Source organism: Callorhinus ursinus, unplaced genomic scaffold, assembly GCF_003265705.2.
Source record: "Callorhinus ursinus isolate GAN/ISIS: 27379988/994484 unplaced genomic scaffold, GSC_fseal_2.0 scaffold29, whole genome shotgun sequence".
Lineage (NCBI taxonomy): Eukaryota > Metazoa > Chordata > Mammalia > Carnivora > Otariidae > Callorhinus > Callorhinus ursinus.
This window is the reverse complement of record NW_027397091.1, coordinates 11,092,740-11,108,480: the sequence shown is the minus strand read 5'-3', so window position 1 is coordinate 11,108,480 and position 15,741 is coordinate 11,092,740. Positions and strand designations below refer to the sequence as shown.

The 15,741-nt window shown below is 37.8% G+C and overlaps 1 protein-coding gene and 1 long non-coding RNA gene across 11 annotated transcripts in view; one reads left to right on the top strand and one right to left on the bottom strand.

Moving 5' to 3' along the window:
- Positions 1–1,904: 1,904 nt before the first annotated feature.
- Positions 1,905–5,739, bottom strand: LOC141370250 (uncharacterized). The gene is made up of 3 exons (XR_012374145.1): positions 5,683–5,739; positions 4,877–4,978; positions 1,905–2,080 (listed from the first exon to the last, which is right to left on the bottom strand). It is a non-coding gene; the product is annotated as an uncharacterized lncRNA (long non-coding RNA).
- Positions 5,740–5,847: 108 nt separating this feature from the next.
- The window catches only part of SEL1L2 (SEL1L2 adaptor subunit of SYVN1 ubiquitin ligase), a 159,449-nt gene continuing 149,555 nt past the window's right edge, over positions 5,848–15,741 (top strand). For all 10 annotated transcript variants that reach the window (XM_073878413.1, XM_073878412.1, XM_073878411.1 and 7 more), the window contains exon 1: positions 5,848–5,990. In XM_073878413.1, the coding sequence (XP_073734514.1) occupies positions 5,933–5,990 (58 nt within the window). In that variant the 5' untranslated portion in view covers positions 5,848–5,932. The remainder of the gene's footprint in view (positions 5,991–15,741) is intronic.

Below are 15,741 nucleotides of genomic sequence, written 5' to 3'. Positions count from 1 at the left end.
AAGGCTGATTGGTGGAGGTAGTGAATCCACATTTATTTGACCATTGGGGTTGCCATGTTTTCTGTGCAGTACTTAAGCCAGGTGTGTAAGAGCTAATATTTGCAACACATTTTTTTAATAATAAGAAAAGAAAAAAAGGAAGGTCCTATTAAGGATCATAAAAAAAAAAAAAGAAAGAAAATGTTTTGAGTAACAGGACACTCATGAGTATGATTCATGACATAGTAAGTTAATAATTTTTATTTTAACATTGTCTCTCCTTCTGTTTTTCTTTTAATATTGTGAATTTTGCTGGGAGAAATAAGGAACGTTTCAAGAAGGAAGTGACACTTGGGCTAGTAATAAAAATATGCACTTATTTTTTGGCAATGGAAGTAAAAGGAGGGCTCTGATTCAAGACACATTACAAAAGTAGAATCGATAAAAATTGGTAATGGAATAGATTTTGGGAACAGGATGAGGAAGAGAGAAGATAAGAGTTTCATGGAATAGTTTAGGAAGAGAATAGCAGTATTATTAATAATATTAGGCAATCCAGGAGCAGTTGCAGATTTTATGAGAAATATACTGAGTTCTTATTTAGAAATACTACATGTAAAGTGTCTGCAGGAAATTGCATCAGCCTGGGCACTATCTCTTTTGTTACGAGAGAGGCTGTTTCCGCCCCAGCCTCGAGTCCACCTATGCTTTCTTAGGAACCTTACACTATGCTACTGATTATTCTTTGTTTCATGGGAACTCAAGGAACTGGAACCATACATCAACTTTGAAACTCTCAAGTCTCTTCCATGTTAAAAAAAAAAAAAAAAAATTCCTCCTGTGATTCCACAACACCCTCCAACTACTGCTTCTCCTTCCTTTTCAAATGGTTGTCAATACCTGCTGTGTCAATTTCCTTACATCCCACTTTCTGCTTTTCAGTCCACTTTCTTCTGGGTTCTATCTTATTAACCAACTGAAACAGCTCTTATTAAGGTGAACAGTGACATTCATGTGCTATTTAATGGACATTTTTCAGTCTTTCTCTTACAAGATCTCTCAGCAGCATTTAACACTCAACCTCTCATTCCTCCTTGCAGCATTCTTTTCCTTCAATTTTTCTCACCCTTTTGAGATTCCACCTGTGTGGCTATTCCTTTAATTTCCTTTACTGGCCCGTCTTTCTTTTCAGCCATTACATTTTGGAGTTCATTAAGACTTAGTCTTAGCCCTTTGTCTCTTTTCACTTTATACCTTTTCTTTGAATAATTTCATCCATACTCATGGTTCAGGTATAACAGTGATTCTCAACCAGGGGCAGTTCTCCACAGGGGACACTGGCAGTGTCTGGAGACATTTTTGGTTGTCCCAACTGGGAAGAGTGCCACTGGCATCTAGTGGGCAGATGTCAAAGATGCTGTTAAGCATCCTAAAGTACATGGAACAACCCCCACAACAAAGAATCATCTGGCCCAAAATTTCAGCACTGCTAAAGTTGGGAAACCCTAAGTTATACCAATGACTCCCAAAAATTATCTTCAGCAAAAATTTCTTCTTGAATTTTCAACCTATACATGCTACCATTCAATATCAACTTTAAGAGGCAGTGTTATGTACTGGTTAAAAGGCACCTGAAACTAGACCATCTGGATTCAAATCCTAAGTTCACCCTTATTGCTATGTGACTCTTGGCAAGTTACTCAGTCTCTACATCTTGCTTTTTTAATTATTATGTGGATATAATAATATAGTATCTACTTTGGTGTGAGGATGAAATAAACACGTAAAGTGACTAGCACCTAGGAAATGTGACAGAGATGTTCACTAATACAATTTTCTCTCTCTTGACCTGTAGGAAGACTATATTTCCCAGCATCCCTTGAAGTTAGATAGGACATGTGACTGCATCCTGGGTGGGTTATAAGGCAAGGGTGATATATGCCACTTCCAAGCCTAACCATTAAATCCTCTGTACACTCATTCATATTCTCTCTTTTCTTTCCATGGTGATCTCAGACAGCATCTCAAGAAGGAAGGAGCTTGGCTCCCTGAATCATTGCTTGAAGGAGTATTTCAGGGATCCAAGGAGTACCACATCAGGCTGTGATATAAACAAAAAGCTTTATTATGTTAAAGCATTGGTATTTAGAGGGTGTTTCAACATTAAGTATTAATTATTCCGACAAAATACCATCATGATACAAGAGTACTAAATATCAATATTTAATGTCTCAAAAGTACCTAAAATTTACCATGTACCACACTGAACTCATGAACTTTCCTCCATACTTAGATTTCTTCCAGGGTCCCCTATCTCTTTGAATGGCTACATCACCCTTTCAGTTGAACAGTTAGGAACCCTAAACACCATCCCTGATACCTCTTACAACTTCATTCTCATTTCAAATGAATTGCTATATCGTCTCAATTTTATCTCCTGTATCACTCTTGAATTGCTCTTCTTTCCAATGGCACTACTCAGTAAGAATTTAACTGGACTATTACAAAAAGCTTCTTAACTTGCCCCCATGTCTTCTTTTGCCCCTCATATGTCCATTCTCTGCCCTGCATCTGGAGTTACCTTGTCAAATGTGATCATGTCATCTCACTGGTGTAAATTGTTCAATGACTTTTTGGTGTTCTTTGCTCTGGACTGAATTGTATTCCCCCAAAATTCATATATTGAAACCTTAGCTGGCTGTGTGATTATATCTGGAGATAGGGTCTTTACGAGGTACTTAAGTTTAAATGAGGTCACAAGCATGGGACCCTAATCCAGTAGGACTGTGGCCTTATAAGAAAAGGAAGGTGTGTTTGTGTGTGTGTATATATATATATATGTATATATATATATATACATATATATTATTATTATTGGTTTCTCTGGAAACTGAATTGCAATTATTTTCCCCCTCCTCCTACACCTACCCCTTATACCTGCCATGTGAAGGCACAGTGAGAAAGTGGCCATCTGCAAGATAGGAAGAGAGCCTTTGCCATAACCAGACTGACAATATCAGCATCCTGATCATAGACTTCTAGCCCCCAGAACTGTGAGAAAAAAATTCAGTTGGGGTGCCTGGGTGGCTCAGTCGTTAAGCGTCTGCCTTCAGCTCAGGTCATTATCCCAGGGTCCTGGGACAGAGCCTCGCATCGGGCTCCCTGCTCAGGGGAAAGCCTTCTTCTCCCTCCCTCTCTCCCTGATGCTCCCCCCTGCTTGTGCTCTCTCTCTCTCTCTCTCTCTTTCTCTTTGCCAAATAAATAAATAAAATCTTTTAAAAAATTCTTCTGTTTAAACCATCCAATCTATGGCATTTATTATGGCAGCCCAAGCTGACTACTACAGTCTTATAAAAACTAAATCATTAAGAATGGAGTGCCCATCACCTACCAATTCTGCTCCACCCCCACCACTCAATCTCTGGTTCCAATCATACCAACCATAGAGATTTTCACTTCCTTGAACACATCTTATTCACACCATGTGGTCTTTTCACATGTTTGCCACTATACCTGAGACATGATTTGCTTAGTGGACCCATTCTTACTCTTCAGAGTTTAGGCTAAAAATCATTCCCTGGCAAAGCCTTCCCTAACTCTGACCCCACCTGACCTCTACCCACAGTTTTCTTTTATATGCCCTCATTGCTAATTTATTTTCCTATGAAGCATGTTTTACACTTTGTAATTATACATTTATTTTAGTGATTCTTTTATTAATATTTATCTTTCAGTCTGGACTTAAAAACTCTCTGAGGACAGGAAATATATCTTTTTGCTCACTACCCACAGAGAATGGCACAATGCCTGACACATAATAGGTTCTCAATAAAAATTATTGAATGAGAAAAACTTTAAATGAGCATTATTCATACAGAGATGTTGATAAAACTAAGGAAGAGCACATGAGACCAAAAGGGGTTACATTGGAGAGGCCATAGTGTTAATGTGAAGCTAAGAAAGGAAATAACAAATGAAATTAACAAATGCCTGAAGGAGAGTGACCATTCATCCTTAGCATACAGTAGCTATTCAAAAATTAATGAATGAGTGAGGGAGTGATGGAATGAGTGAGAAATTGTGTTCAAGAAATTAGAAAAATAATTGCAATTCAGTTTCCAGAGAAACCAATAATATATTCTCAAGATGTTTGTGGTCAGAAATGTCAGATATCTCACAGAGATCAAGTAGGATGAGAACTGAGAAAAAACCATTGGATTTATAGTCTATGTGAATCAGTGAAAATAAAAACAATTGAAGAAGTGAGAGAAACAAGAAGTAGTGATTGTGAAATATTTTTTGACATGTTTAGAGGCTAAAGAATAATTAGAGGAGATAGAAGTTGAAAGGATACCAAAGCCAAGGTAAAATTTTTCTGAGACATGAAATGAAAAGTGTTTAAATTAAGAAGGCTGGTGACAAAAGATTGAAACAAAAAAAAAAAAAGAGAGAGAGAGAGAAAAGAAGGACAAATGTTAGACAGAAATACCAGAAAAAGATAAAGTAAATGTAGATAGAATCAAAAGTAGAATATAGAAAGGGCATTTCATCTTTTGTGATGAATGGAGATTCAAAAAATTTTTAAATAAAAAGAAAGTAGAGGGAAGACAAGTCCGGTGAGCTCAGTTTCAGTAAAAGTAGGAAGAAAAATCATCTGCTGAAAGATGCTAATAAATCTAGATCCAAATGGGGAATGAAAAAAAAAAAAGATTATTTGGAGAAGGCTTAACAGATGATATTTAAGAGTTTAAATCAATTTAGGTATTTTTTTAAAAGTACAGAAGTTAGGAAAATCCCATTTGAACTCCCTTGATGAAAGGAAAATGTACTAAGGACTATTCTGAATAATGGTCCCAAAGATTTCCAGGAGCTAATCTCTGGAACCTATGAATGTTACCTCATTTGGCAGAAGGGACTTTGCAGATATGACTGAGAATCTTGAGATGGGAAGATTATCCTGTATCATCATGGTTGGCCCTTAACGTAATCACAAGTGTCCCTATAAGAAGAAAACAAAGATTAAAGCATTGGGAAACTACTTAATAAAGGGAGTAAACCTGGAAATTCAAAGCAATAAATATGTTTCTTTCTGAAGTAATTACCCGTAAAACTAAAAGCTTAACATATATTCAGCATCATTTTCTCAGCTAGCTCCATTCCTTAGATAGTCTTAATATTGCCATGCTTTTACCTAAATATTAATTTTCATTTCTGGCCCTAACCTTGAGGGTACCCACTTATGAAATGCCCATATTGTTAAAGATAGCGAAGGTGTTTTTAAATACCTTTTAATGAAAGTGTAATGAAATACCTTTTTTAAAAAGTCATTGACCAAAAAAAAAAAAAAAGTCATTGATCACTGGGACTTTTTGCCTTTGTCCCAGTAAAATGTCAACAGTTTCTTACTCAAACAGAAGATAAACATTTTCACCCAGATGGGGACCAAAGCAGACTTGGTCTATATGTTTCTTGTCCACCATAGCCTTTAGATGTTAGAGTACAGGATGCTGTCAGGTCGGCTCATATACTTAATTGTGTTTTCATTTAAGTGCAGCTTGCACTGCTGAAGGTAAAATAAGAATAAGAACTTCTAGCAACTCTAAATATTATTTGCACATTATTGTGGACATGTACAAATTGGACTTCTGGTTTCTTCCTTTCCTAAGAAAGGTAAGAGTTGCCTCTTACCTATCTCAAACCTACCCCTTATCTCCTACCAGAGTAGCAGACTAGATTTGGCTCCCTCCCCATAGTCTGATTTCTTCAGGAACTGCCTTCATTCCAGTTGAAAGGAATTTCCTGGCAGCTCATTGGCCCAAGAGTGAGGAAATGGTTGCTTAGCAACCAAATCTTGACACCCCCCCCCCCACCAACAGACCTGAAAAGAGAAAGCCTGTGGGTCAGCCACTTAGTTCTGCCTGTGTTATAGTGAGGAGGAGCTGCTTAGGAGAAGATGAAGCCCTTGTCCCTGTTAATTGAGATATTGATCATTCTTGGGGTCATAATTAAAAGTAAGTTTTTCTGTCCTTATGGTTGTCTATGAGGGTCTTTTTAACAGCAGTAAGGGTGGAAGCTGATTAGAAGATCAGAAATATCACTATACTCCCAATTGATACCATTTTCGTGTAAGTACTTAAAAATATCCAAGAAGGATAGATATCAATGATACTCTTATTTAGGACAATACTTGGAAAGGATATGTGTATGAGAGTGAGATAAAGAGAGGGAGGGAGGGAGATAAAAATAGAAAAGATGGAGCAAATCTATGACGAAAGCATTACAGTAATTTTTATAGAGTAGGGATATTTGAGACAGGTTGTTAAATTTTGTTAAATCCAGAATATTATGAAGATCTAATTCCAGACTTTAAAGGAAAAGTAGAGGATTCAAAGAATGGTAAAGCGCATTAATTTATATTCTTACAATCTTCTTTTAATCTTTTCACAATAACAATTGTACTTCCAAGTTTCCATGATTCCTAACTAGTTATTATCTTAATATGGAAATTATTTTCCAGTCTTGTTTCTCTGGCCATTTATTGAATTAATTTTTACCCAATCCTCAAATAATTTACTCATTATGAATTCAATCTAAGAAATATTTATTTACATTTAACCCAGGAATGCAAGGTTGGTATAATATCTGAACATTAATCAATGTAACTTCCCACATCAGTAGAATAAAAGAGACCACACGATCATCTCAATTGATACAGGAAAGACATTTGACAGAATTCAACACCCCTTTCTAATAAAACACTCAACAAATTAGAGTGTTTCTGATAAACACTCACAAAACTCACACCTCTACCTATACTTGTGGTGGACATAGCATAATATATAAACCTGTCAAATCACTTAGTTGTACACCTGAAACTAATGTAACACTGTGTGTCAACTATACTTAAAAAAAAAAATCCACACCTAATGTATTTAATGGTGAAAACCTGAATGCTTTCCCCCCAAAGTCAGGAACAAGACACTCTCACCATTTCTATTCATGCATTTCAACATTGTACAGGAGGGCTTAGCCAAGGCAATTAGATAAAAATAAGAAATAAAAGATATCAAGATTGGTAAGGAAGAAGTAAAACTATCTGTATTAATTAAAGACATAATTTTATGTATAGAAAACCCTAAGGTATCCACAAAAAAACTATTAGAACTAAGAAATGAGTTCAGCAAGGCTGCAGAATAAAAGGTCGATATACAAAAATCAACTATATTTCTTTACAGTCACAGTGAACAAACAAAAAAATGAAATCAAAGTTTCCATTTAGAATAGCATGAAAAAGAATAGAGAACTTAGGAATAAATTTGACAAAAGTGCAAAGCTCATACTCTGAAAACTACAAATAATTGTGGAAAGAAATTAAAGAAAACCACAATAAATGAAAATATGTATCATATTCATGGATTGGAAACCTTAATGTTAAGACAGCAATACTCCAAATTCATCTACTGGTTCAATACAAAATTCCAGCTGATTTCTTTGCAGAAATTAAGAAAATGATCTGAAAATTAATACAGAAATGAACATTTTTAAACAAAAAGAACAAATTTGGAGGACTCACACTTCCCAATTTCAATATTTATTACAAAGCTACAGTAATCAAGACAGCATGGTACTGGCATGAGGACAGACATATAGATCAATGGAATATCACAGAGTTCAGAAATAAATCCTCACATTCATATGGTCAATTGATTTTTGGCAAAGATGCCAAGGCATCTCAGTTGAGAGGGGAAAGAATAATCTCTTCAAAAGATGACGGGGAAGACTGCAGAGCCACATGCACAAAAAAAAAAAAAAAAATGAATTTGGATACCTACCTCATACCATACACAAAAATTAATATAAAATGGGTCAAAGACCTAAATATAATAGCTAAACTTTTAAATCTCTTAGAAGAAAACAGGCATAAATCTTTGTGACCTTGGATTAGGCAAATGATTTCTTAAATATGCCACCAAAAGTACAAGAAAAGAACAAACAGATAAACTGGGCATCATCAATATTAAGCACTTTTATGCTTCAGAGGACATCATCAAGAAACTGAAAAGACAATCCACAAAACAGAAAATTTTTGCAAATCATATATCCAATAAGATTTAGTATTCAGAGTGTAAAAACAACTTTTACTTCTCATCAGCAAAATGACAACTCAGTTTTTTAAATGGGCAATAAACATTTGGGTACAGGTTTTCTGTTTGGACATATGCTTTCATTTCTCTTGAATATGTACCTGTGGAATTGGATAAATGTTACTCCAGAAATTATATAAAAATGACCACCAAATACATGAAAATCTATTAAACATCACTGACCATTAAGAAAATGCTAATCAGGGTGCCTGAGTGGCTCAGTTGGTTAAGCAATGGCCTTCGGCTCAGGTCATGATCCCGAGGTCCTGGGATCGAGTCCCACATTGGGCTCCCTGCTCGGCGGGGAGTCTGCTTCTCCCTCTGACCCTACCCCCTCTTGTGCTCTCTCTCTCACTCTCTCTCTCTCAAATAAATAAAATAAAATCTTTTTTTAAAAAAAGAAAATGCTAATCAAAACCACAGTGAGATGCCACAATGAGGACTCAACTATAGCAATAGCATTCGGAACTGAGAGGAGTAGATGGATAGTAAGGCTAGAGAGAATAGTGACATAAGAGTCCAAAGGGAGAGTGTGCTGAGAAGATGGGCATGTCCAATAATACCAAATGCCAGAGAGAGTGCAGGAGTGAGGTAAGGTCCAACAAGTGACCACTGGATTTAATAGCTGGGGAATTTTTACCTTTCGAGGACAGTTTTATCAGAGAAGCAGGGACAAAACCTGATATTGCTGTGAGCGAATAGGAGGAGAAAAAGTAGAGACGATGATAATTACAGAGTTCTTTCTGGATTATGGCACTTTGCAGGGTCAAACTTGAGTTTTCAACAGATACTTTCTTGATTGCAGGTCTACAGAGACCCAGGGAAGTAGTTAGTAGGGGAGAAGACAGTTTCTTTACAAGCTAGTACAAAAAGACCTAAGATTCATACACAAAATCAGGTTTTAACCCCACTTAGTTTTTTCTTTTCCTGCCTTCCTACCCCTAGTTCTCTAGGCAAAACAAACAGGTCTGCCTTTTTTCACTCAAATACACCTTGCAAACTTGCATATTTTTTATACATTTTTTCACTTGATGCTCAATGTACTTTGACTTCACCTATATAAAAAGATTGAGAGAAGGAAGCTGCCATAACTATGTGATTGTTCCTGACTCTGCATCACCTAGGGAAAGTTCTAAGAGAGTTACTGAGATTTTTTCCTTTCTTTCTTTCTTTCTTTCTTTTTTTTTTTTTTTGCCTTTTGGTAAATGCTCAAAATAAATAGTTGATGATGATGGAAAGATGAATAGTTTATCCCAAAGTGTGGCTTAGAAAATGGAAGTAAAATCAATAGTGTGTGTTTTTTCTCTTTCCACCCTACCAACCCAGCCTCTGATTTAAGGTAGCATAGGGTATATAACTGAGGCAGAGAAAAGACATTGCCAGAAATCCTATCCAGGATCCAAGGTTTCCCTATCTTATCTATCTCTCTCTAGTAGTAATTCTTCATTACCATACAAGTTCTACAATTAGAAAAAAAAATAATATAAAACAAAATGAAACAAAGTTTATAGCAACTCTCTCCCCTGACACCCACCCAGCAACTCTATCCCAGTTGAAAAAGGCAAGTTGCTCATTGATCTCAAACTAACCAGAATTCAGAAAACAATTGTCTAGCAACCATATCTAGTTCCTTGTCAGGTCCAGACAGGAGCCACATAGAGGCCAAGTCCTGGACATGTTGCAGAGGATACTGAGCCTAAGCAGTACAAGCAGAATATATCTTACTGCTTCATAAATAGGCTTGCTATTACCAGTGCTGTTTTGAATAACTTGTGAAATTTAGGAGTTCTAAGTTACCTTTGCTTCCTTTCAGTTCTTTTACATTATACTTCTAAAAAGGGGGGGGGGATATAGTGCAAGTATCTGGAGCATCTTTCCTTGAAGAGAAGCAGGAGAGAGCAAGTGTGTTATGGTGGGATTGTTAACTACTAGAGAGAAATTTGATTGCTATGTTATGTTATGGATCAGTAAGGAAGCTGATTTCTCTTTTGTGAATTGTCCTGAACAATGTAAGGTTCTTTCTTCATAACCTACGTTCATCTGAATGGTTTCTACAGCCCTACAATTCTACTACTTCTACAATTACTACTACTCTTTGGAACCATTCAGTAGGACAGCACCCAGTGGGGGTAGGGCAGCCCTCAAGTTGGAGGCATACACCCTCCCCCACCACCGCTGAACCCATTAATGTCCATGCAACAGCCTTATTTCCCATTACTCAGGCTGCTTTGAGGAACTGCCTTCTTCTGACACTCTTCCCAATTCTACTCCATTTTCTCCATACAAAGGTTCATATGTCTCTCTTGTCACATTCCTGCCCCAAGAATTCTCTCTGCCAGTGACAACCCTCTACCTGCTCCTGAGTGATCCTAAGATCTACTTCCCACCCATTGAGACTGCTCTCTCAAAGAATACAAATCACCCACTGATGACTAATCCAGTGGCCTCTCACTGTTCTTGCTACTTAACCTCTATACAGCATTTGACACTATTCACCATCTTCTTTCCCCCCTGAACCTATGTAGAATCTTAGGCTCTCATTGGCTTGCTTTTCTCAACCCTCCCTTTAAATATTGTGCCCAAAGTTCAGTGTGTGGCTCTCTTGTTCTTCATATTCTATGTCTCTTTCTCTCTTCCAAGCCCCAGCTTCTTTTACCTATGTATTTGCACCCCCGACATTCCTCTTGATCTTAGATGTGCAGGTCAGCTGCATGATGATCATGGATAGTCTGCATGGTCTGCAAAATGTCTTAAATTCAGTCTCAAAGTTAGCTCCTCTTCTGTGTTTCTTCTCTTATTAATGGCATTAATATCCCTCCCTGCTCCACTACTTCTCAAGCACAAAACCTCAAAATTATATAATCATACAGTTATAATGCACTAAGTAGCATCTAATTTAGTGTTTTTTATAGATGTAGGACTGGGGCCCAGAGTGGTGAAACTGATTCCACAGGATCATTCTGCAAAGTCAGAATCTCTGAATCCTTTACAATTATTAATTCCTTTATTCCTTTGTCAAATCCTGTCAATTCCACAGTGCTTCTCTCATCTATGCATTTTCATGTCTCAATTTAGAGTCTCATTTTTGTATCTTTTATCTACATGACTGCACTTCTAGCTCTTCTGTCTTATTCACAATACAATACCACCAAAAATAATATTCCTAAACCCCAGGCTTGATCATAATAAAATTCCAACATCTTGTCCAGCAGTCAAAATCCTATGCAATTAGATCCCAACTTCCTTTCTATTTTGTCTCTGTTACATACATAGTCTATTTCAACTAATTCAAACTATCGGATACTCAGTATACCTACATAACTCTCTCACTTGCATGGCTTTCTCAATCTGTTCTGCAGACAAACAGTCTGCAATGATGGCCTGTCTGCAGGAATGTAGTGTCCTTCCATTTTCTTCCCCATCACCACCATAAGTCTACAGCACAACATCCCGTTCATCTTTTAAGGTCCATCTCAAGTTCTACTTCCTCCAAAAAAAAAAAAAAAAAAAACTTTTCCAAGCCCTTCCTCATAGCACATTGCACCTTTATTTTCTTATGCATCATGGCCTCATAATTGAGTTAATTTTTAACTCCCTCACCAGATTGTCCACAATTTTTAAAATTAGCACTTATAACACTTTAAAATTTGTAAAACACATTCCCGAAACCTGTGGGGTAGATCACGCAGACATTCTTATTTGTCTAAATGTACAGATTTTCAAAACCCCGAAGTACACAGTAAGATCTGAATCCTCCGATGGGAATCAAGTTTTGTTTTGTTTTCACTCTGTATCACCTGTTTGTTATTCTTTTTTTTTTAAGATTTTATTTATTTGAGACAGAATGAGAGAGAGAGAGAGAGCACATGAGAGGGGGGAGGGTCAGAGGGAGAAGCAGACTCCCCGCTGAGCAGGGAGCCCGACGTGGGACTCGATCCCGGGATTCCAGGATCATGACCTGAGCCGAAGGCAGTCGCTTAACCAACTGAGCCACCCAGGCACCCTGTTTGTTATTCTAAGTCTTTAGTATTTATATGTATTAGTATGTTATGCTAAGTCTAAGTGTTCTACAAAGTGGACTGCTCAAAGTTTTTGCCTCATAATCATATTTACTTACCTCAGGCTATTTCAACATGCTACCAAGCAGCCAGCTGAGAAATAAAAACTTCAATCCATCATTCAAACATTTTAAAATGTAGTATACATATGTTCGCTTCTATATAGAACAAACAGCTAGGTGATTGATTATTTTTCAACCAGTTGTTTTGGCAGTATGATGATTACATAAACTCCAACAGTGGCATTTTATCAGTTTTTCATTGATTTTATAATTTTACTGGCATCTGCAATTTATTTAGTGTAGCCATCTAATTTTATTTACATAGTATTTATATAGTTCATCAGCCAAGGAGATACGCTAGGCAAGAAAACCTGGTTTCTTAAGACTTCTTTAAGTCTTAGGTCTGCCTCACAGACTTGGTGCCAAAATTACAGCATTAGGCTTGAAGAGAATATTCCCAGAATGGAAAAAGTATACACCCTTCATCTTCTCTGATAGAAGATAGTTTTTAAAAACAATTCACTGGGGCGCGTGGGTGACTGTGTCAGTTAAGCATCTGCCCTCAGCTCACAGGGAGCCTGCTATCCCTTTCCCCTGCTTGTGCGCTCTCGCTCTCTCACTCTCTCTCTGTCAAATAAATAAATACAATTCATCATCTCTAGAAAACAAGTAGGAATACCCTCGATGAAAAAGAAATTATCAATACTTAAGAGACAAAATAGGAGATGGAATGGACTTAAAAGAAGAAACTTTTGCCCCAAAATGTACAAAAGAGAATATGGTAACATATGATGTACATGTAGGCTCAGGAAAAAGGGAAGGATCCCTGAAGCAAAAAGAAAAGATTGTTGGTTGGAAACAACAGCAGCTTGAGCCTAGCAGTCTGACTCCTATGCCCCTCAACACCCCTTCCATATGCAAAGGAGAAGGCAGCACTTTTATTTCTGGTAATGAAAGGCTAGGTCACTAGGTTATTTAGTCCAACCCTCCCACTGAAAATAAATGGTGCATAAAATATACACACTTCTTAAATGAAACAAAGAGTTGAGAAGACAGTAAAGAACAACCAGACAAAAATGTAAGGAATTGCTAGAATCCAGTGAAGCAAGCACAGAACATCTGAGCAGGGCCAGGACGTGCCTCACCTTGGTCCCAGCCCTCTACCTGAACATCAAAGCAACTGTTACCCTGAGCCAGACAAACTTGGGCTGTGGTTTTAGTGGCCTCACAAAGCAAGGAGAACAGAATCTAATTCTCAAGACCTGTCCAAGGTGAGGAGTCTAATAGGAGACATTTTCAACATTAACCGAGGACCGTAAAATACTCTACTCTTAGGATAAAGGCAGCCCAGAATAAAAGCCATCTATGAAAAACCTACAGCGAATATCATTCTCAATGGGGAAAGACTGAGAGCTTTTCCCCTAAGGTCAGGAACGCGGCAGGGATGTCCACTCTCACCACTGCTATTCAACATAGTATTAGAAGTCCTAGCCACAGCAATCAGACAACAAAAAGAAATCAAAGGCATCCAAATCGGCAAAGAGGAAGTCAAACTCTCACTCTTTGCAGATGATATGATACTGTATGTGGAAAACCCAAAAGACTCCACCCCAAAACTGCTAGAACTCATACAGGAATTCAGTCAAGTAGCAGGATATAAAATCAATGCACAGAAATCAGTGGCATTCCTATACACCAACAACAAGACAGAAGAGAGACAAATCAAGGAGTCTATCCCATTTACAATTGCACCCAAAACCATTAGATACCTAGGAATAAATCTAACCAAAGAGGGAAAGGATCTGTACTCAGAAAACTATAAAATACTCATGAAAGAAATTGAAGAAGACACAAAGAAATGGAAAAACATTCCATGCTCATGGATTGGGAGAATCAACATTGTGAAGATGTCAATGCTACCTAGAGCAATCTACACATTCAATGCAATCCCCATCAAAATACCATCCACTTTTTTCAAAGAAATGGAACAAATAATCTTAAAATTTGTATGGAACCAGAAGAGACCCAGAATAGCCAGAGGAATACTGAAAAAGAAAAGCAAAGCTGGCGGCATCACAATTCCAGACTTCCAGCTCTATTACAAAGCTGTCATCATCAAGACAGTATGGTACTGGCACAAAAACAGACACATAGATCAATGGAACAGAATCGAGAGCCCAGAAATGGACCCTCAACTCTATGGTCAACTTATTTTTGACAAAGCAGGAAAGAATGTCCAATGGCAAAAAGACAGTCTCTTCAACAAATGGTGTTGGGAAAATTGGACAGCCACATGCAGAAGAATGAAACTGGACCATTTCCTTACACCACACACAAAAATAGACTCCAAATGGTTGAAAGACCTAAACGTGAGATAGGAGTCCATCAAAATCCTAAAGGAGAACACAGGTAGCAACCTTTTCGACCTTAGCCGCAGCAACTTCTTCCTAGAAACATCGCCAAAGGCACGGGAAGCCCGGGCAAAAATGAACTATTGGGATTTCATCAAGATAAAAAGCTTTTGCACAGCAAAAGAAACAGTCCACAAAACCAAAAGACAACCGACAGAATGGGAGAAAATATTTGCAAATGACATATCAGATAAAGGGCTAGTATCCAAAATCTGTAAAGAACTTATCAAACTCAACACCCAAAGAACAAATAATCCAATCAAGAAATGCGCAGAAGACATGAACAGACATTTCTCCAAAGAAGACATCCAAATGGCCAACAGGCACATGAAAAAGTGCTCAACATCACTCGGCATCAGGGAAATCCAAATCAAAACCTCAATGAGATACCACCTCACACCCGTCAGAATGGCTAAAATTAACAAGTCAGGGAACGACAGATGTTGGCGGGGATGTGGAGAAAGGGGAACCCTTCTACACTGTTGGTGGGAATGCAAGCTGGTGCAACCACTCTGGAAAACAGTATGGAGGTTCCTCAAACAGTTGAAATTAGAGCTACCATTCGATCCAGCAATTGCACTACTGGGTATTTACCCCAAAGATACAAATGTAGGGACCCGAAGGGGTACGTGCACCCCAATGTTTATAGCAGCAATGTCCACAATAGCCAAACTGTGGAAAGAGCCAAGATGTCCATCGACAGATGAATGGATAAAGAAGAGGTGGTATATATACACAATGGAATATTATGCAGCCATCAAAAGGAATGAGATCTTGCCATTTGCAACGACGTGGATGGAACTGGAGGGTGTTATGCTGAGTGAAATAAGTCAATCAGAGAAAGACATGTATCACATGACCTCACTGATATGAGGAATTCTTAATCTCAGGAAACAAACTGAGTGTTACTGGAGTGGTTGGGGGTGGGAGGGATGGGGTGGCTGGGTGATAGACATTGGGGAGGGTATGTGCTATGGTGAGCGCTGTGAATTGTGCAAGACTGTTGAATCACAGATCTGTACTTCTGAAACAAATAACGCAACATATTTTAAGAAAAAAGAAAAAGAAGAAGATAACAGGAGAGGAAGAAAGGGGGAGTATGTCAGAGGGGGAGACGAACCATGAGAGATGATGGACTCTGAAAAAC